General features: G+C 33.9%; 1 protein-coding gene across 9 annotated transcripts in view; it reads left to right on the top strand.

The window, feature by feature from the left end:
- Positions 1-354: 354 nt before the first annotated feature.
- col11a1a (collagen, type XI, alpha 1a) overlaps positions 355-23,824 on the top strand; it is a 106,530-nt gene continuing 83,060 nt past the window's right edge. For 5 of the 9 annotated variants that reach the window (XM_088927949.1, XM_088927944.1, XM_088927947.1 and 2 more), the window contains exons 1-5: positions 370-653; positions 7,925-8,089; positions 9,330-9,543; positions 12,901-13,063; positions 23,684-23,815. In XM_088927949.1, coding sequence (XP_088784075.1) covers positions 539-653; positions 7,925-8,089; positions 9,330-9,543; positions 12,901-13,063; positions 23,684-23,815 — 789 coding nt within the window. In that variant the 5' untranslated portion in view covers positions 370-538. Of the gene's footprint in view, positions 654-7,924; positions 8,090-9,329; positions 9,544-12,900; positions 13,064-23,683; positions 23,816-23,824 lie in introns of all 9 variants that reach the window. The other 4 variants (XM_088927946.1, XM_088927943.1, XM_088927951.1 and 1 more) reach the window with 1 other exon arrangement.

Raw genomic sequence — 23,824 nt, 5'->3', positions numbered from 1 at the left:
GGACAAGGAGCTGGCATTGCGTGCTTATTCAGGAGATAGACAAACACCATAGACTGCTTACATGGCTATTCACTGTCGCACTCTCCTGTCATTCCTTTCATTCCCAAACTACTCCAAGAAAATTGATGGAGTTTTTTGGAAAGCAGAGGAGGGAGACTTGGCAAGCGGTCTAAAACCGATGGGAGGATCCCAATGCAGATTTTAAGACCGGTGATTTGCTAACTGGAGGTTTTTTTCCTTGTCATTTTGCTGTGATCGTGGGTCTGGTTTGCGGTGCTTGCCCAGCCCTCCTGACGGTGTGGCTTTAGGGGGATCGGATGGTCTTTGCATTTTGATTAAAGCCCAAATACCTTCAGTCTGAAGGCAGGGCACAGGGAAGGGAAGATCGGAGGGGCCTGGAGTGGCTGTGCGAAGAAAAAACATTGCTTTTCACTTATGGCTTTGTAGAACAGATAAATCACATTTGGGATTGTGGAAGGGACTGAAATTCGTATAAGTTGAAGCCGCCCCGTTTTGTTCACAGTTGTGGGCGCCGATCATGGAGATGCAAAGGTGGTCCACAAGGTGGAAAACGAAAAGGTGGCTGTTGGACTCCACTTTAACCACATTCATCACTTTTACTTTCGTTCTACTGGCTGCAAATGTCAGAGCAGGTAAGAAATGGCAGGGGAAAAAAAAGCTTATGGGAAAGTTTTAGGCACTGTCAGTAAACTGAAGGCACCAAATCTGACAACAAAAATGACTTGCTTTGCCTGACCTCATATGATTATGGAATTCCATGTTTTTAGAATTGCAATGTTCCCTTAACCATAATTTATTCCTTCACATTTATAGTGGACAAATCAATCAGTTCTATACTGTACAAGCTAGCATTATCGATAAACACAGTATAAGCAGTGCCAATATACGTTTGAACCTACAGTGTAAAAAAAAAATCAATACTTAGTTCACATATGTACAGTATAAAATGTACATGGGATCAATACACATTGGATTAGTTAGCGTTACTCCAAAGAGTAATTTTGTTTCCTTATTGTGACTACAAAACTGTAAATAATATTGAACTTAGTTAAACATATTTTAGGTAAATTGTTTAACTTTTTTTTCCCGTTAAGATTTTTGATCGATTCGGTCGTGAATTCTTGGAAAACGATATGGTTTTTAACTTGCTATTTTTATATGAACGCTTAAATGCACGCTTTGAACGTGCAGTTACGATGCTGTGGATGTACCCGAAAGAAAGAATGCGTTCTCTTTAAAACTGCTTTAAGAAATTTGTCAAGAAGAAGTCCTTTGTTTGAACTGGTGGTCCGTTAGGTGTGTGTGGACACGGTTAGCAGGGTGGAATTCCACAGGGTTGAAGATTGCAGCCTCACAGTTTGGTAAAGAATTCTGCAGCCTCAAGAGAGGTGCCAGTCAGCTATATTCATGACTTAAGGGGATGAAATATTTAAGTACTACTGAAGATCCCCTAATGATCCTTTTCCTCCTAATGTGGATCTCAAGTTTCATTGTTGAATTTTTTTGCTTTGAGTCTGTCTTTTAAGTAATTTTACACCGAGATTACTTTTGGCTTAATGTAAAATCGCCAATGTATTTTACATGTGCTGTTATACATATTGCTTAAAATCCTATTTGATTTGATTTTTTTCATTGAACTCAATTATTATTTTAACTCATGTATTCTTTGGTATGTGTGTGGAGAGCTGCTGTGTCTAAGTGGCACGATGTATTGTACACATATTTTTGTATCCTCAGAAAAGTACTGTTGTCACGAAACTTGATTCGAGGGCGTGATAATCAGTGCTATTTTTTTCGAGCTCTAGTTCACATCCCTTCCTTTGTCGTAACTTCTGAATTTTTTTAGTCTTCAACTATTGGAAAAGAAACTGGCACTGAGAATCCATCTACTCTCCCAAAGTTAAGAAATACTTGATGCTAGTTTAACTGGTTCTATAGTACAGTACAGTATATATAATCTACTGTATATGGAATTTGTATATTTAGTTTCCAGTTATTCCCCAAAATTGGATTAGGCATCCTAACAATGTGAAAGATACTGGTGTCAAAATGTAGTAAAATTATATACTGTATGACAGACTTAAAGCATGAACTGTTACAAACTGAAAAATACCCTTTCACCATACTGACCTAGTTCTCACTGAAGCCCAGAGCACATTTTAGTATAGTTTTGGGTTGATTTAAAGTGTTAAAGTTAGTAAAGAAGGATAAAGTGACTGATTTATAGTATACCTGAAAGCTGTTGTGGGAATGCTATTTTTAAGAATCTTGTACACCCAGAGACTGCAAATATCCCACATAGAGAGCTAAGCAGTTATTTAGTGTTTGTCTACATTGCACTTCCCTATTATTTTAAAGGCTTCAAAGAGCAGGCCACTATGGGGGCCTAAGCTTGTTTCTTAATTGTGTCTGAGTCATACAGTAAGTACCGATGTCCTGAAATTTGTTATATTAGGTGCATTCAGATGTCTGCAAGTCATGATGGATTTTGTGAGTCAGGAAATTTAAGAAATAATGGTTTGATTATTTTAGGTAATGAAGGCCTTTACATTAAAAATGGATTACAAATTAATCACTTATCACAGTAGGGAACAGTTTTAGGTAATGTAATATTGTTTAGCAAGTACCTACTGGTTGTAGTTCAAAAAGCAAAATAATTAGTTTTAAATGTAGATCCAGACATGTTTTATGTGGAAAAAATGTTTTTCTTTGAAAACCAAATATTTGGGGAAATAAACACTTTTCTGTATTTAACTTTACACGTGGCCTTGCCACAGTTTCAGTAATTTTTAAGCTTTTGGTATTTTCTTTGTACCACTTTTAATGTATACTCTCTCACTAAATCCTATTGTGTATTAAAAAAAATCTGTGAGTTTCTGCCTTGAGTATTAAATGCACAGACATACAGTATTTCCAAACTCTAATGGCTCTGCTTATTTGGATTCTGGATTAAATGCTTGCTTTTCAGAAGTGTACTGAAGTTATATACAGTATAGCATACTAAGGGCATACAAATTTAGGAATACATTTTGTACTGCATTCATTTTTCATATATAAATCATATGTATGTGATTTATTGGACTCATGTAGACATGAGACTTGAACATCCCATGTCTTGTGAATGTCTATTACAATGTAAATGAGCAATTATAGTGTGATTTACAACTGTTAATTTGGAAGTTGTGACTTGTCAACCTTTAAAACAGCAGTACTTCATACATTAAGTAAGTAGTTTTGTGATATGATCATTGGATTTATTCTTTGACTGCTCGTACTAAGTCAAAATATAGGAATGATATTGAAAGAGAATTCAAAAAGATCAGTGGATGTTTTAATTCTGTGATTCCAAGCATAATACATCCTTGTTTAAAGTCTGAGTGTGTCACAGTGCTTTCAGAGAAGAAGGATTGTGGATGAATAGATTATTTGAGTCCCAGGGATCTGCAGGTGAAAAGGTCCTTTCTTTTTTCGCAGTACTCTGCCAATGCTGATATATGAAATAGCAAAGGTACACAGCTACCGACTCTTTCTTTTACCTGTTTTAGTTTTGTGTACGATTGTACAAGGAGATGGCCCACATGTAACACGTACTTCCTCAGACAATGCAATACCCTTTAATGATGCATTGTAGATTTACCTGTAAACCTGAAGGGCTTTAAATCTTTATATTGAGGCTGATAAAATGTTTTCTTTTCCTAAACAAATCATAGTATTTTTAAAAAATGTAATGGGTAATGCTGGAAATTGGCCTCTTTAGAGATCAGGAAAACTATTAATGTTTAACTGTCTGTGCATTAGCCCCCCTCTGCTTTGCATTAACTCTCTCCATTTTGACTCCATTTTGAGTTTTTAATGCACCTTTTATTTTGCAGATACTCTACAGCTGTTATTTGTAAAGAGGTGGCACTTTATTTATGCAAAAGCAAAGGCAATATATTATTCTTTCATCAGGTGCAGTATTTTAAGAGTTGTGTGCTCTTCTGTGGTGTTTGAAAGGATTCAGACTGCTGCTGTTTTCTGGCACCTACATGATAAGGTCATACCCTGGCCAGATCTGCACATCTGGAATACATAGAAGGCCTGCTGGTATGCAGAGAGGCATTTTGTATCTCACAAAGAAGTCCTTACTTTGGTTTAAAGAAATGATTAGCTTCAAATATTTATCATATATAAGGTTGATAACATAAATGTCTCTTTAGCTTGGTGTTTTTTAGAAAATTGGAGGTTTTCTTGGAGTTCACTTGTTGATACGGTTTAAACATTGATAAATATTATTTGCACATGTAATTGGCCATTTCTTTCTTTTTTTGCTTTTTGTTACACATAAGCAATAATGAGTTACAATGGTCTCCTGAGGCAGGACATGTTCAGTAAGCACACAAACTAGCCAACAAAAAGAGGTTTCCTTCAAGAGAGGGAATAATAGATGTGACAAGCCTTTGCCGTTCAATGATTTAAAGGGTCATGATTGTGTTTTCAGCTCTGGGAATGTGGTGTTTTGAAGCCTAGTAACAGCTTTTAGCTTTGTGCAAAGCCCAGATTAGAAGAATTTTAATTAAGGACATTTCAGTTGCAGTTTGGGAGATTTGTCCTGGTGTCAGAAAACTCTCAATACATATGTTTTATCACATGTGCATTACTGAAGGTCTGAAGAGTAGAGGCTAAAACGTTGCAAGTGCCAGAATTCTAATTAATCCAATATGCATACAAATAATACTTCAGAGAGCAGTCTGTGGATCTAACACCATGTTGTGCAACAAGAATAGATTGATACTACCTGGTTTATTTGCCATGATATATTAGTAATAAAACATAGATTATTAAAATCAGCTTACCCATAGTTTATCTGGAGTATTCCTTCACATGGGTTCCTGAGGAAGTCATGCAGATTCGTAAGAGCTAGATCTGAATTGGCTAAAGATAATTATGGAAACACTTAGTGATACTGTATGTACCAAATGAAATTAGTTTTTAAAATATACTTACACCTTGTCTCAACAGATTTGATTAATACATTTATAAAGTATTTAAACAAATAATTATCCTATTATCTTAACATTAGTGTTACATAGACTCATATACTGTACCATAGGTTTTGTTGTCTCATATTTTAATGCAGGTTAGTTAAAATTTGTTAGATGTCATTTCCCTCATGGTTTTGCATTTTCTTTTCAATGCACCTTTAAACCATTTGTTTTATTTTTTCATTCTGTGAAATTCATTTTTATCTTACTTCTTAAAAGGAGTTTTCACAAATCTGGTGCTGACCCTAGTGAACCTAACATACAACTGCATTTTTAAAGTTAAAGTTTAAAATTCACTTGTACTAAAAAGGCAACCCAACTTCATTTTCAGATAAAATGGTACAGTACATGCAAAGAACACCATAGAGTAGAAAACTGCAGTGCCATGCAGATATTGTGTGTAGTATGCACAAGGAAGGAAGCAAAACCCTAAGATACACTTTGTATGCCAACACACACATGGAGTGCTGAGCTAGATTCAATGAGCTACTTTTAGCTGTCACTTGTATAATCAAGCTGTCTACTGTTAAAATCTTTCCTGGAGCCACTTCTTTTATATGGAAAGAATTTCCCTGTATTTATTTAATGTAACTGTCTGCTAAATTTTGGTTTCTTGACAAAGAAAAGTTTGTTGGATATAGCAGACTATGTATTTTCTATAGCCTGTCAGAAAAAAGACAGAATCAAGTTTTTTAGCTGAGTTCCTCTCCCTCATCAAGTGTTTAAGAGCTCACCATATTGTGTTTCTGCTGTGGATGCTATATCCATTGTATGTGCCCCCCGAATTGCTGTTAGTCTTGCTTGGTTGCATATGGTATTTAGGCAGTGTTCTGCAGTCCTTATGAAGGAGAATACTTTTACTATGACCACTGAGACCTAACTTTGACCACATTTTGGTTTGCCATATTTCCGTCCTAGAGATGGTTTTTCCATGATGTATAGTTGACAACATGGTTTCCTTATTTAAGTTGACTATTAAGCATGATAAATAGTTTATTTGTCATTTAAGATGTTATAATATACACTAATTATGTTAAATTAGGTTTCTTAAAATGTGATTAAAGCAAGTCTAAAAATATTCCCTTACATACTGTAAACTTTAAATAATTATGATTTTCTGCTTTAGTTGCCTATATGTAACACATTTTACTTTTACATTTTCATGAAGTGTTATTAATGCAGAATTGAGCAAATTTGGTAGCTTATTCCTTGTTATCTGAGATTGGACTGCAAAACTCAACATAGACATGCCTATTTCACATACATGTCACACATGAATGATGTTAAAAGTCAGACTTATCATCACAAAAACAAATATATAGAAAACACTCACTATTGAGTATTCACCTACATTGTATAATATCTCATGGAAACTCAATTTGACAATGTGGTTTGTAGTATTAAAGAACATAATGCCTAGATAAGAAGGTTCAAGTAAAAGTATTTTCGTTTCCTTTATATTCTACATTTGCGTCTAAAATCATAATTTTGATACATTTACCTAACTCATCCTAAAGTCCTTTAGATCTAGCTTTTTTTCCCTCTTTTTATGTTGAACATTGTTTCTGACACATTATCTAAAGAAGATGAGACTGTTGTGTCCATTACAAACCTTAAGTCCTTTCATTCCAATTTAGATCCACAACATCAATGAGTGATACCATATGCTTTTATTCCAGACTGTTTTGATTTCGAATAGCAGAGAAGCAGGGTCCCCAATTACACCAGCAGCAATAGTCTTTTCATCTTTACAGGCCTATTACTTATGTTTCTCATAAAATACAAGTGCTCAGCCTGTAATGACAATTTTGTAAGTTGTCGCATGCTAACAGAGTACAGAGGGCCAAGAGGAAATGTGTTTCAGAAGAAGTTTTTCTAAAGCTGTTTCCCTCCAATAAGATATTTTTGTTTGTTTTTATGACAAAAAGATATTGTTTTTAATTTGTTTTTTGCAATATTTATGTGCAAAAACTATGAGGAAGCTGACTGTAGTGTTTTAGGTCCCTTAGTAAGACTCTTATGCATAGTTACAAATTCTGTGTGATGTAATAGAACATACCTATATTACCTAAAAAGCAATCTTGCACTCTTAAGAATGGTTCTGCTAAGAGGATTTTTTATACAAAAAAGGGTATGTTTTCTGGTAATAATAGATCTATCCCAATAGCAATCACTATTGAGGGAATGTTTACCGACCTCATGGAGGTAGTGATGGAAGATTCTTAGATTTTGTCTTTGGCTTTAACCTGGTTGTCTAAAGGGCTAAAAACCTGACCATCTGGATAAGGGGAAGTGTGTCCCCTCCCCCACTTTGACTGAGATGAGCCCAGGGGCAGCTGTAAGGGCAATGAAGATGGGACTAGTGAAGTGTTACTGACTCCTGAATGCTGTAAAGGAAAGTCTAGTGACTCTTATTTATATTGAGGAGGGAGCAGATAATTGCTTATAAGAAGGACTTATCCGCTTCCTGAACATTGTAAACTCCATTTGCAGATTAACAAAATATGTAATCATGTCATCAATACAGTGCTTAGGTAGCACTTAAAGATAATGTAAAAGATCTCAGTTGTAAAGTTTGCATTTTTAATCTAAAGGTAATAAATCATTAAGTCCTTAAAATTGTTAAATTAACCCAAAGAGGTTACTTTCATGTTGAAAGAAGGACTAACAACATTTCAGCTGGAGAACACTCCTAAAGAACATACACACATTTTTGCTTTCTACATTTCAGCATGGAATTAACCTCTGCTTCTTCCTTTTCAGGGTTCACACTACCACAGTCCCCCCTTTGAAATCAGTATAGACTGTTATGTAATTTGTGAACCCATTAGAGTGAAACAGACATCAAGTGTGTATATTTCTCTGCTTCTTTTCTACAGCTGATCCAGTTGATGTGCTTAAAGTATTAGAATTTCATAATAGCCCCGAAGGAGTAAGGAAAACATCAGGGTTCTGCACAAATAGAAGAGACTCACAACCAGACACAGCCTACAGTGTCGGAAAACAAGCACAAATCAGTGCCCCAACAAAGCAGCTATTTCCAGGTAAGTAAGACATTACTGTATTATCTGTCCTTTTGGGATTTGTTTTGCTCAGTAATAATAATACATATTTGATTATTTATTGTAATCTAAGAAGTAATTTAAAGATAAGCTTTTATTTTATTTAAAATAACATATTGTGAGGGTTTCAGTGCTATACTTTGGCCCTCAAAGACATTGAAATTGGCAAGAAGTACTTGCTACAACTGAGCAGTAATTTCTTATGAGACTAAAACTGTAAAGGTGCCATGCCTTTTGCTTAAATAAGAAACTAGCTTTCTATAAACTAGCTATATTATTTTCTTCAGGGGAGGAAATGTTTTCAAAACAATATCTTTGAAGCGGTTTACTACAGTCTAAAGAACCATTCATTTTGGAAAGGGATATACCAACTATCAAGGGTAGAGGGAATTTAGGAAAGAAAGAAATGCCCATCCAATGAAGAATGCATACAAAATGGCTCATAGGTTATTATGTAGCAATAATTCCTTCTTATGATTTTTAAGTTTGAATGCACATTTAAGTATGTATTGTTATGAGTGATAAAAAAAGTTTTGGAAGCTCTTGATCATTCAAAAGCAGACATAAAAAATAAAATCTTTCTATTTAGAGATTGGAGAAACAGATTTTAAACTTACTGTTTAACAGGCAGTTTTTAAATGAATATATGTTTTGATAATTGGTTGTAATGCAATGGAAAACGACATTCAAGATAACAAATATAATTGTCTTAAACAGTATAACACACAGTTAAGCAAAATTGAAAAGGCCTTGGAACATTATGTGCTCAGTGGCTGTATTGTATTATTATTTTTTGTTATCATTAAATATGTATTGCAGTCATTTTTGTACTGTATATGTTGAAAGAAAAGAGCACAGAGGCTTCCACAGTGTATGAACTTAGCTAATTATTCAGAATATAGTATGTAGATCGTATTTAAAATATTCTACCCAAGAATGCCAAGAGAAGTAGACACACAATGTGTTGTTATTCTTTCCCTTTCTAAACCTGGCTTTCATTTTGAAATACACTAAGCTGGTTCATTTTGGACTTTTAATCACATCATGACAAAGAATCTTCTTTTTCCATTTACTTTTAATGTGAATTAAGCTCCATTAGTGTTTGTAATAGTGAATCATTTGGTAGATCTTTTCAATGTGCAACATTCAATCTGCGTGTTTTGCAATTAAAAAGCCTTCTGCCAATCTAACATTTTTTAAAATTACTCTTTCTATGCAATAGGAGGAGTGTTCCCTGAAGATTTCTCTATCCTAACAACAATTAGGCCCAAGGCTGGGTTACAATCGTTCTTACTGTCAGTGTACAATGAGCAAGGAATTCAGCAGCTTGGAGTAGAAGTGGGAAGATCCCCAGTGTTCTTGTACGAGGATCAATTCGGCAAACCTGCCCCTGAGGATTATCCTTTGTTCAGGACTTTAAATCTGGCTGATGGAAAGTAAGTGAAGGAAAACAAAACAAACTATTCATTTTGAACTACTTTTTCCTATCATTGATTTCTCAAAAAAGATTTATAGGTGTCAAGCTCTACTGTACTGTTGTGAAGCTGTAAGTTCTTAAGCTTGTTTTCTACAATCTCTATGTCTTTATAATGCTGTTCTTGAAGTGTTTTTACAATATACAGGTGATGCAGTAATAAGCAGTGTACTTCATATTAATTTCATGGTAGCAAATGAACCATCTGTCATTGAAGTTGATGACTGCTGCTTTGTGATTCCTGTGCCTTTAGATGCTCTTTGTGCTGTCTTTGAAATCAGGTGCTGGATTTGGTTGCCGACTATTTTAAGTAAACTCTTATCTCACAAAGCTAAGCAAAAGCAGATTCTTATGTTTGGAATAACTGTTGATGTACAATTAAAAGCGTTTTGAAACAGAAAACGGAAAAGCTAACACCATTCTATTAAAGTTTTTAAAATAGTAAATAGATGATATGCAAATTTGCCATTCAGTGATTTTACTGATGAAAAAAAAAACTGTGAATCATGGTAAGAGAGGCTCTTACCTCATTAGCTGATGGTTACTTACTGGGTGTTGTAAGCTTGTTCTCACTCTAAGGAGCAGCTTTGTGATGCACACCAGTAACCAAACAAATATAAGGGATTGTTATTGTATCCACATATACATATTGTTTTATTATAGTCTTATTAACTGTACGATGCTCTTTTTTGTGAATAATATAAAATGCATTAAGTGTTTTCATTAAATCTTACATTTACCTGAACCTCTTTTTGGCAAGTATAGTTGAACAGTTTTGGAAAAATATATTTTCCAGACTGGAATGCATGCCCTTGGTACACTACAGTCTTGCAGTTGCTATACATGTGTGAATCTACTCAGATTTTAAAAACAGTTACTCTGCAGGCAGTGGCATTCATGTAGTGTTTTCAAATGATTGCATTTTTTTCCATAAGAAAAAAGATCAATATTAAAATCCATTAAATCAACACTGTTTTAATATTATTGATTGATGACCAATAAACCATGAAATAGTAAATACAGAGATCTCACTTTACAGATTAAATATTACTGTAAATCAATGCCTTACATATTTAAATTATATACAAAGACTGCCCTTTTCATACTGAAATAGTAATGTGTCATGTATCCTTTTAAAAAATAAAAATTTCCTACTCTGCAAAACAACAAAGAGCAAATTGATCATATTGATAACCCTGAGGACTGAGACCATCTGATCTCATTTATAGCTGAGCACACATAATTGCTGCCTGTTGTCCAGGAACTAATGCTCTCAGTAGAGCAATTTAGTGTTTCACTGTCTGGCCGAATTCCAGGAGAAAGGAAAGGGAAGGGCTAAATTGCCACTGATCATTTAAATTATTATCAAATTTAATAATTCCCTATGCAGTACACAGTGTATTGCTGAAAATAGGATTCAGCGTTTTGGTAGGCTTCTTATATAATTTTACAAACAGAGATGTGTGATAATATTAGTCCTGTTGGTATGAAAAAGTGTTTACTTAGCTAAACAAATAATGTTGTGGTAGCATGGTAGCATCATAAAAATCTCGAATGTTGATGAAAAAACACTGTGGCAATGCCTATTTGTAAAACTGCTGGGGGTGGTGTTGAAACATTCCTGACAGTGATGTCACAGCCAAAATGTAATTTTAACATCATGCTGTAGCATCTTCAATTGTCATCTAGAGATTTTGTAACATTCTGACATCTTAATAATATTTATGAATATAAAACAAGTGATGCCTTTCAAAAATATACACAAAGTGTCTCATGTTTTTGTAAAGCTGCTACATTTCATTTGAATGTCTAATACAACCAAACTGCTTTCTCCCAGTAATAGTGTAAAACAGTTTGTCTAAAGTAACTAAAGCACAACCTTCCATTAATATTTGGAAGTGCTGTTATAACATTTTGAATTAGATGGGTTTTATATTTCACTGCAAACAACTTCAAAACAAGAACTTCAAAACTCTTCAAGATTCTGTCAATTCTGTCAACCAAAGCTGGGAATGAACTGCCAACTTGTTATTCATGTTTTAATTTCCAACATTTGTTTTTAGTGCATGCATCAGTTTTAAGCATGACAAACCAAATTTGAATAAAGCCTAATGGAACACAGCAAATGGTTTTAGTTAATAATTTCCTCATCACTCACTTTGAGTGATTCTATTTTCAAATAATTTTAAAGTTTAAAAACGCTTCATAGAAATCATAACCTTTCTGAGTGCAAATGCAAAAAGTGGATTACAGTATATTTTGGGAAGCTTTGTATTTCCTTGTAATGTGATTTTTTTAAAGAACACTGTTAGAGGCTGTTCAAGCAGTGACTTTTGGTGAGCTTATGTTCAATGGCCAGTAATTTCAAGAGCTTTGAAAGTCTCACACCTGGACCGCTGTAGATCTTAAAGCAGGTACGGTGCTCTTTTGCAGCCTTGAACAATAATGTAAACACCTAAAAATAAAATAAAGACACATTTCCATACTGGCGTACTACAATGTTACTATCTATACATTGAAGGCATTATAAAATAATTTATTAGCTTCTCTATAGGTTTGTGTTTTACAAAAGGAAAATGTTTTAGTATGTTTTTATTCATTTTGAAAATGATACATAACTTTTGGTGTCCCTTTCATGATGTTAATAATTAATCATGTTTTGGATAATTTAGGGGAAGTTATACTGTATGTGTATTACACTTTCTAGAGTAACGGTGATTGAAATGCTTTAAAGTTAGCGATGATTTTTAAAAACAGGATACCAGTACATACATAGACGGAAATGGGATGCGACTAGGGAAAATTCAGGCGATTTATTATGGATGTTTTAGAAAAGTTTTTCACGTGAAACAATCATTTAAAATACTTTAAAAATGAACACCGAACAGTTTAGCTCTCAATTTGTTTTGCTTCTGGGGACACTGAGAAATCATTATCTGGTACTCTTTTTTTCTTTAAATTGCTAATTTGATTTATTTCTGATAACATACTAATCCTTATACTAAGGCTTATATGTAAACATGGGTCTCTGGAGCTCTTTGTGACACACTTCCTACAATGTTCACCGTAACTGTCACACTGAATAACCCAGATGAAGGATTTGGATTTCTATTTAATGAGTTTAATCCAGTGTTGCAAAGGCCAGAGAGTGGGGGCAAGAATGCAGTGTACCACTCCTGGAATGTATTATTTAAATGTAGTAACAACCTGACCTGCCTGGGAGGTAGGTGTTTGATTCACATTGCCTGTTAACTCTTCGTCTCCTACATGAGTTTTGTTTTTTGAGCATGGTTTTCCCCCTTCTTTTCAATTTGAACAGGTGGCATCGAGTAGCTATCAGCGTTCATAAGAAATCTGTAACCTTCATTGTTGACTGTAAAAAGAAAATCACAAAACAACTCGGCAGAAGTGACCATGCAGTCATTAACACAGAAGGCATCACTGTTTTCGGTACCAGGATTCTCGATGAAGAAGTCTTTGAGGTAATGCAATACTAAATTATTCAACTTAATTAGACATATGCAGGTTCCTAAGCTAAAAAACCTCAGTGGAAAACTTCAGTACATATCTATAGTATGTATTTTCCACATGGTACTGTATTTTGTTATATTTCTTGTATGGACAGAAATAGAATGATTACTGATTCTAAAGTGAAGATTTACTATCATGCTTGTGAAATTGCCAAGCACAGTATACCATGATGTACTTCTTGGCAGCAGTCCAATTAGAAAATGTAAAACAAGGTCACTATGTCCTAGACATTATTTTCTCACAGAGTACGTTTAAGAGAGAATGTAGCACAACACATATTACATAAATGCATACATTTTCAAAGCCACTGATGTAAAAAGATACAGCTGAACATAGGGTGAAAAAAAACAGGTCTTATTAAATTAAAAAGCCTGTATTTATTCCTGAAAATATTATTTTGGTTAATTTGTATTATTCTATTTAAGACTTTTTGTAAGTAAATATTGCCATTTATGTAAACCTCTAATACATCTGTAAAAAACACAGATGTAGTTACTCTGAAAATGGTTATTCTGGGGGGAAAAGCTTCATTTGAAAGACATTAACAAGTTTTCAAAGAAAAAAAGACCAAAAAGGTAAAGCAGAAAAAAGTTATTCCATGAGTCATCTGTAGCATATTCAAATATAACTGAAACAAGTATTTACCATATTCATTTTCTATATAGTATGTGCACATTTAATTTCTTGCAACAAAATAATATTGGGCAGAAGCACAGGCTCATAAAGTACAGAAGGATGTACCTTGTAATTTGTGAATGGATAGTTTGATGTGAAAATATTTTCAACAGCACTAATCAAAGTTTTTGAAAACCAGTAAGAGCTAGTAATTATTACTACATCCAACCTTTCCTTAACATTCTTAAAATAGCACTATATGATACATTTTATCCTGTCTGATGCTATTTTAATTATTGTATTATATTTTTGATTGTACGTTTAAATGCCTAACTGTTGTGGGAAGACTCCCTAATTTTTCACAACAGAAAATAAGGTCATAAATATCTAATTACTGTAGGTACAAAAATGCTTCTACTGTATGTACAACTATATGTTATATTTTTCCTTTAGATTTGTTTCTTCTAGCTTTAATTATGACATGGGTTTTCTTTGCCAGGGGTTCTCAGTTCTTTGTTTATTTGAAACCATATATTCAAATTCATTTTTATTCCTACCAGTGTCCTAGAGGTGCAAATGTAATTCTAACAGAACATTGGAAAAGCTTTCAACAACATTGAAGCTTAACAATATATTGCAGGGAAATTTGATGCATCTTTGTGGAATGCACATTAATAAGAGCTGTGTGCTAAATGTTTGCCTTCAGCTAAAAAAAGACCTGAAAACACCAGCTACTTAAACTATATCCCTGCCTGATTAATTTTCAATCAACAAAAGTAATCGTTTTAATACTACACATGAAGCCCACACAATGAAGCCTATACTGTAGGGCGTTTGGTTGTGTGTGACACAAATGTGAGGTTGTAGAAGGGCCTCTCAGCATTAGTATTTAACTTTAACAGTAGATTTTAAGCCTCTCAATCTTCACTTCCTGTCATGATTGCCCTCCTTAGCCTGTAATTAAACTTACTTAAGGCAGGACGAGCACTAAGGCTCTTGGATTGCTTCTAAACAAAATCATAAAGGGAGTTTTAGGTTTTCTGTACCATTGCAATGAAGCAAGTTGGTTCAACTGCTGTTTTGCCTTTTGTTTTCCAAAAGTTTATGTTTGTAACTGTTTATTACAAATTCGACTTATTTTTTCAGTTGTTTTTGTTGTTGATTGTCTGTACAGGACTCTTCTTTTTCTAAACACCACAGAAGAAAATAAAAAAATACAAGTAACTATTTAACAAGCTTAAAGCATTTTAGCAAATTAATAATATTATTTAGAGGTAGCAAAAGAGTTTGTTTTTAAAAATACCTAGATACCCGAGCCAAGAAAGATAACAGAAATCCCCTTGCTGTGACACCTTTGTCTAAGGCCATTATAAAAAATCAAAAGAAAAATATTTCATTATTTGTAATATAATCAAATAATTATTTGATTTGGTTCATTAGTTTTATGAGAGAAAGAGTGTTAGTGGGATTTTATACTGACATGAGCTGTTATCTTTAAAAAAAACATATTTAGGAAACAAGAAAGGGATGCTTATTTCCATAGTACTTGTGCAATATAGAAAGATAAGACCTTAACCACTTTGGATTTTTTTCTGGAGTGCTGTAAGGAATATACCGAATAATTAACAAATTTGTGGCACATTATGGCAGTTGATTTACTGCAGGGGAAAGTTGTATGGGACATCTTTAATGCTAGTGGGACTGTGGGCAGCAGTTTTATATTACTTTCAGACCACAGCAAATGTGTTTGTCATCCACATAATTACAGCCTAAAATTCGCCAAAATCGTACTTGCTATCCAAGGTAAACAAAATGTTCATAAGTCTAACAGCTTAAGTGACGCCAGTTTTGAACTTCAATACCTATTTAAGAAAGTCTAGAATGTGTACTAACACCACAGTCTAAACTATGGCTTTATATTACTGTATGTCTGTGTTTCTCTTTTTTTTCTGAGAGCTTTGTGTTTTCATGAAAATATACTGTACTTGGAAAGACAAGCAAGCCAAACATTACAAAGACTGCACGAGCAAAGCTGGGCAAGCTAACAGACTTGAACCATTTTTGATTGCTCTAAATAGCACCACAGTCTACAGTTACTATTTGGTGCAATGCATAGGTTAGCTGTCTGTAGGCAGGAAGTAGTAAGAAAAAAAACAGACATTGGCTTTACAATTATGTTAAAATATCATGAAGAACCTAGGACTAATGAGAAGTTCTCATTATGAATAAATCAGACTTGATGGCAATGTGTAGTGACTTAAAAGATTGAGTCTGCTGATCAATTTTGAACATGTTTTCTTTGAAACAAACAGAAAAATGAAGAAAACTTTGAATGCTCACTACAGAAGAAACTGTAAAGGATGAAGTAAAGTGTCTCAGAGATAATAGAGAACTTTTAGACGACGAGAGGAAAATGACTGCTGTATTAAATAATAATAAATAGAAAAAAAATATTACAAGCACTTGACGCCTTAAGGCCTGATGTTATTCTAATAATTGTACTTGGGAAATAAGAGGTGTTATTCAGTGACCATTAACAAAAGTTAAGTTAAATTAACAAAAGCAACTGTCACTCAGAGGTGATACTAATTAACTGGAAAATGCTAATATAGCACCTATAAATAAAAAGGGCAACAAAATTGAACCAAATAATTATAAACCAATATGTCTTATATCTATTAATTGTAAAGTTAGTATGAAAATTATCTTTAGAACTAAATTAGCGGATCATTTGTATAGCAATGGGATTTAGAGGACAGGTGGGATTTTGAAAAGGTAAGTCTTGCTTAATTAACTTTACATAGTTCTGCAAACAAGGAACAGTCAGCAGTTATCATTACAGAACCTATGATATTGTATGTCATAAAGTGCCTCATGAGAGTCAATTGTCAATTGCAGGAAGTAGGCTTTGAAGGAAATGCATGCAGAGCTTGATGAAGATGCTTGAGAAAAATGCAAGCAGAATGTTAGGATATACTTGTTGTAAACTAAGTTATGGAAGCCGATAGCGTGTATTCGTTCATGAAATGGCTGGATGAGAACCTTGGATCAGTTTAAAGTTAATGCATAAATATTTTAGATGTGCTGAATGGCTTCCTTCTGTTTGAAGCCTTTCTTGTGTTGTTGTGTTTTGTACACTTCAACATGTCAAAAATATTCTCTGCTGAAGACCGAATCATTACCATTTCAATGAGACACTGATATTTTTTTCTACATCTCAACACACCTCTTTCACTTTGAGTTCAACAAAATAATCCTCATTTTACCAAATTTTCCATTGATATTTTAGTAGATTTCCCTGTTCTCTCCTTTTACAAAGTTGCATTTTTCACAGAAGAAATGTTCTCAGTGTGAAAACTTAGTTTTGGGTGTACTACTGTACCAAATCTTAGATGTAACATGATGCTAAATCATGGAAGAATCCTCAGTGAATCCTAATGAATTCTCTGAATGGGAGAGCAAAGACAGTGCAGCTTGATCAGCCTGCAACACTCCATATGAGGATATATCCATATCCCCAGGGGGATAAATACAGTAAAGTAATTTGAACTGACTTGAATTTTGGCGATAGTACTGTATGAATAGGTAAAAAATCTGTATTTGCTCCATAGCTTGGAAGTAGGAAAATATGATCAGGCTTAAAAATAGCAGCTGTTTAAAATGCTGAGAATTACTGGCTTTGGATGGAAAGACCATTTAAAACAAATCCAAAAAACATGCCTTTTCAGAGCTATCTGCTCTTATGTTTCAAAATCTCTTGTCTGTGTACCAGATTTAAAAAGAAGAGAGCTCAGCCTGGGTTCTAGACCATTTACTATTTATTGTTGAAAATGAATACAAATCTGTCTCTGTGTCTCTGTTGAGTAAAATTCTGGATGAGGATGTTTAGTTCTCTTTGATGTATATTACAGGTAATGTGTAATGACAGAAAATTGTTTTTTGTGGGTTTTTTTGTAAGCTCATCCTATAACAATGGAAAAGACTTGTGATCTAGAAGTGTGAGAGCAGAGCTAACATTTTTTGGCTCTGTTACATTTTGGCCTCATCCTCTTTGGCACAAGTTCAAAACCAATAACAGCACAACTTTGATCTTTTGGCTAGTAAAATACTGTATTCATTCTAGAAATCTGTGCTTCACAGAATATTTGACCGTTTTTAATTTTAAACAATAATATCAAGTAAGGTAGCCATTTGTAAAGGTAACCAGCTATCAAAGTATTGAAAAGAGTTTCTAAAGCTAGAACTATTTATATACCACAAAATACAAATGTTTACCATGCATTGTTCTGATTAGTGGATTGTATGCATATCAAAATCGTTTTTGATGCTAGACCTCCTCATATCCTATTAACAATTGTACCTCAATTTTATCCCCACCAACTTTCAGCTGTGAAGCACACTTCATGAATGAAAGTCTTTCATTTCAATTCCACACTTCTTGATCCCCAGCTCAAGCCCCCTGTAGAGAGAAAGCCATGAGACCAACTATTCATCAGAGTTTTGACATTTCTCGTCAGACTTATAGATGTTATCCCCTTCTCCTCTGTTCTGCACTCTGTGAAACATGCTTTACTGCTTAACTGGTCCCAGTAGAACGATAAGATATCAGTTGACTGCTCATTGCATTCAGTTTGGGGATTTGGTTGAGTTCAGTAGCCACGGCAAAGAGGATGTGGGGAGATATTAAAGTCAAAACAGCTATTGAAGTATGCATTGTGAGTTGCTGTCTGGAAATGGCATTAATATTCAATCTGCAGATGGCATCTGTCTGCCCTCAATACTTAAAAAGAAACTTTATCCCTCCTTTGCTCACAAAGGCTGTATTTGATGAGAGCTGAAAAGTCTGGAGAGCATAAGCCTTTTTGTTTTCCTTAGTTGTCTGTGTCTTTACTCTGGTTCAAAACGTAAATCTCCACTTCCCCTGCTTCATACAAACAAACAGGAAGTCTCAGTATACTGCAGGTTTCAATATGAGTGATTTGTGTAGCTACTGGTTCACAGCTGAGGCAGATGTAGCGCATAATACCTTTAATGTCTTTCACTTATCTTTTTGTAATTAACCCCAAAAAGAGTTAAAACAATCATGTTATGCACAACAATTATTTGGATTTTTCTAAACTAAAAACTGTTTCCTGACTTCCACTAATATATACCCTTATTGCACTTTAAGGGATACTGATTAATTTGATACTTTGAATTGTGCAGAAGAATATAAAACAATATGTAACATTAATTTTTTCATATTTACATATAGTACAGAACATATAGTATATTGTTACTAAGTAACATTTCAGTAATGAAAGTACTATAAGTATATTACTCTAATGATCAAGCCTGTCAGTGACCACAGTGCATTCCACTGCATGCTACTGAACTATAGCAAATTCAGCTTTGACCCGTGATAAAATCTTGACATGCATATTTCTGCCATCACCTCTTCTGAATGGGGGTACCTTCTAAAAGTTTGCTCCAAAATCGTGGTAGCATTATTTTAGTACCTACGGTATTTATTGGTTATCTCAGCTCAAAGGCTGACAGAAATTTGTGATCTATAAGACAAAAATTGTACAGTACTTAGTCATTACCTGGAGGACATTCTTGGTATAAGAGTTTCAGCTATTCTTAAATAAGTATAAACTATTGTTTAGTATCCAAAACCACAATTGATTGTTATCATACAATAAAATTCTGCCCTTCCTTCATTAACTTTCTTTTCTTTCGTTACATTTTTAATAAACAAAACTAAATTGATATTTATGTTTAACTGTAATGTGTTCTTCTTCACTTCAGAGTGTAATATTAGTGAAGAAATAATAATTGCACCATCTTCATTGTACTACATAATGTTATCAATGATGTTTTCGAACATATGTTTTCAGCTTTCTCCTAGTTGCTTGTGGTGTAGGATGGTATTGAATACATTTATCTTTTTTGTGCATTCATAGTTGATCTGAATTACAGGCTGTCCTTCATCTAAAGTTAAGGCTACTATATCTATAGTTAAGGCATGTCTACAGGAAGATATTCTTAGCTATTGTTGTGACTGTAGGGCATTTTATTAATTTGGTAGGTGTTGACTCAGGCTTAGCATGTATTAGGGCTTGCCAGGTGTCCATACAGACTTGACCGTTTTAAGAAACCCACATGTGCTCTCAGGTAAAAATTCCAGAACTTGCATATGCTGGATCATCATAACAAGACGATTAGCTCTACATTTCTGTTGGGACACTTTTGTTTTCTGTTGGCGAGAAACTAATATTAAATTAGGTAGCCATGTATTTTTGGGAATGTTTTAGGGAGTTCTTTGTATAGAAATCTGGACGTAGAAATCAATCCTTTCTTGCGCTCTCTCCTCATCTTTTTTGTCTCCTTATCTGTTTTAGGGTGTATACGGTATGTGGGGCATACTGTATATACAGAGAGATCTCTCAAAAATAAATACTAATTGGATACTTTTAGTTTGATAATTTGGGGTTCATGACATGGAACCCCATGTTGGAGGTAATGCAAATTAATAGATGAGATTTTGAAGCAAAAATATTTTTAAGAAGCTACCAAAAAATGTACTACTTTTCCTTTTAAGGAGAAAACGGTATTTTATTTAATTTGGCAATATACTGTATTACAGGAAATTATATAATATCTATAAATGTTCTGTATATTACTAATAAATTAATAGTACACAGAATTTAATTTTATTACTCTTCTTATTTAATCCTTTATCACTAATCATTTGAATTATGCATATTTTTGTTTTAAATAATGAAATTATGGCTAATAAAATATGGTTTACTTTATATTCCATATTATGGGAATCCTGAGCTGATTAATTTCTGTTGACTCTATAGAAGTTTGCGATCTGACAGCAGGTGTATGGATGACAAATGACTGGATGTCAAAATTATTTAGAGTTTGACTTGATCTCACTAATTTCCGAAAAGATTTTCAGACTTGGCATACACAGTAAAATAAAATTCCTGTTGTGCCAGTGCTGGCTTTCATGGTCTGGTAAATATCTGAAGCATATTTAACTTGAATATGATCAACTAAAAAGGCAAGCTTGTAAAAAAAAAAACAGTATTATTAAAATGAAAGGTTATGTGCAATTTGTACAGGAGTCAGTGGCTCTCAAAAGATGTAGGATAGTTACTTTTCTTCTTTCTATAGTTTTTTTTTCCCACTGCAAAGTCTTGTGGGTGGGTCTATTTTCCTTATAGCATGCGTAAATCTCACCTTCTGAGATGGTGTAAAAGAGGGAGATCAATGTAGCCTGCAAGACTCCAAAATTTAAAAATGTGAAGAGACCTTCTGTCCTTCCTGGCTAGGAATCTCATCCATGTTTGAAGTGTTGCTTGTTTTATATTTCCTGTCAAGATGTTTTCAAACAAACTGTGATGTTTTCACCTGGGCTTCGAAAGGCCTACTCAACAAGTTACAGCATGCTATCTGTTTCCCTCTACTTATATGAGCTTCTTTATTCAGCTGTTCTCAGATATGACCTTTTGGCTGCACTACACACACATTATATACAAAATAAAGTAGTTCATAGAAGTTAGACATATCTGTTTGTGTCTTGTATTTCAGCTAAAGGTTTAATATACAGTAATCATGCAAATATATATTTATAGTCATTGTCATTGTCATTGAAAATGTTATAACATCTAAACTAAACAATTTAAGTATTGTTTGAGATATATTTCTATTCGGTCTGCAAAATAAAGCTAAGACTGAAATGTTTCCCATTATAAAGAAAGAATGATATGTTAATATTCTTTCACAGTACAATCTTTAGTAAAGTAAAGATGTAATGTACTTATTTAAAGCATGAATAGAACAATACAGCATTTAGAAATGAATCTGGATTTATGATGAATAGTAAAAGCTTAAAAATTGTAAATTCAAATTTTACAATTTTCAATTCAAAGTAATGTTCAGCATTGTAATTGTCTGTAAATTGTAGGAGTTCTGAATTTCATTTATATGTGTGTGGTAAACTTTTATTAGTGAAAGTCCTAAATACATGTTCTGAATTCCTAGATGAAATATTTTATGGTAGGGATGATAGAGTGATTTAATTCTCAACATTATTGTTGAGATTTGAGTTCATAACTAGCATTTGGGATAAAGACAATCCCTAATCCCTGCCTACCACCTGTTTTCTAGGATAGAAATATGGCACTGTTTGTCATGGTAACACCCTTCTACCATACCCACTGCCACCTTTAGTGTAGCAGCCCTTTGTTTTGTTGTAGGTGGTTTCACACTTGTTCAACCTTATGGTTAGTCAGTCATCCCTCAGACCAAGTGGGTTAAAGGCATATATATCTATAAAAGCCTTTTCTTTTTCTCAGTTGCACTGTTGGTGTCTATGTGTATGTTCCTATTTAAGCTTTGTGTTCTTTATGTAATTTAGCTTTCTTTATATGAAAAGCTTTAAGTTAATACAGTATGCTCTTTGGCAATGCATACATATTCAGTGACGCATAGAATGATTATGGAATAAAACTCTGTTTTTAAAATAGAATCAGTTCTACTTTCTCCTAGACCTGGATAATGGAAACTACAACACTATTTTTTCATTCTGGGGTTCGAAAGAATCAGCAGTGATGAGTGCATTTCAAACCACAATAAAAGTAAAATGTACGGTATATAGTAACTTGTAAAACCTCCAATTTTACATCACAAAATAGACTAAATTTCCAGGTATATGCAGCTGTATTCTGTGATTCAGAATGAGGCAACAAAACATCCAGTGACGTGAAACAGCCCTATTACATTGTAAACAAGGCTTGTGAATACTGTACATATTGTAATATTGCTCTCAGTTTCCAGGCGGTTTTGCCGACAAGTACAACTTACTTGTTACACTCGTATATTACATTACATTAGTCATTACAGTGACTAGTGAGCAGGAAGGGCAGCTTCATGACGCAATTTGTCCAACTCTCGATCTCGCTGGTGGTTTGCGACAATATGGTAATCATGCAGTACTTTCACATTGTTTGCGATTTTGTGTTCAATTCAAAATTTGTATTTTTTTCTATACCGTCAATGAATTTATTTTGTTACAGAGATATTGAGAAATTGGGACAGCAGTTGTCCTTAAACACTTGGACTGTTTAAGACTTTTTGAGCTAAATGCAGTATAAAAATTTATATTTAAGCTATATTATGATGGAAGTAGACCAGTGCTACAGTGCTATGTAAAGATATTCTCAACAATGGGGTGATTCAAATCTAGTAGTATTACAAACTGTATTTGAATCACACCTATTCAACAACTAAAATCTGGTTATTGTGAGTGAGAGCATAGAGCACAGAGATTATTTGGCCACCGTTCTGACATGAAATAAAATATTAGAAGCTCTTTATTTAGTTAATTATAAGAGTAATTTAAGCTTGCTGTGTAATGAATCATTTTCGATCTAATGGTCATTTCAGTGGTTGAAATCATTTTGATTATATGAAATGTACTCTTACGTTTTTATTCTGATTTGCTTGTGTGATTCACAGAAGATTCTGGCTTCTTTGTGACTTTATAGACAGTAAATGTACATGAATGAATGATTACACAATGAAATTCCTGTTTTTCATATAAGCTGATGTCACACACTTAATACTCATGTTTTTTTTTAACAACGAGCCATTCAAAATTTTTACCATGTTGTAAAGTTTGGGAACCTTGTCCATGTGCATTACACAGTCCAATGTTATGAACTCCAGAAATAATCTGAATGTTGGCCATGTTTATGACAGATAGCCAATGAATATAAAAACGGTCTGTATGTCATTTACTTAATAAATATTAGACTTTTAAGTGGGTATTATCAAATTTACCTAGCATATCAAAGTGATTTTCAAGTAAGGAGCTACTTACAGAAACACAATTAAAGCATTATGTTTCCATATGTTTCTTCACATAACACTTAACAAACTTTAAACATTGATCATTTCAGGGTGACATCCAGCAGCTGCTTATTGTGGCTGATCCCAGAGCAGCTTATGACTACTGTGAACACTACAGCCCAGACTGTGAAACTCCTCATCCCAATGCTCCCCAAGCTCAGGAACCCCAGGTGGAGGAAGAGGTCAGTATC

Source organism: Atractosteus spatula, chromosome 11 (genome assembly GCF_055471065.1).
Source record: "Atractosteus spatula isolate fAtrSpa1 chromosome 11, fAtrSpa1.hap1, whole genome shotgun sequence".
Taxonomy (NCBI): domain Eukaryota; kingdom Metazoa; phylum Chordata; class Actinopteri; order Semionotiformes; family Lepisosteidae; genus Atractosteus; species Atractosteus spatula.
This window is presented reverse-complemented; position numbering and strand designations above follow the sequence as displayed.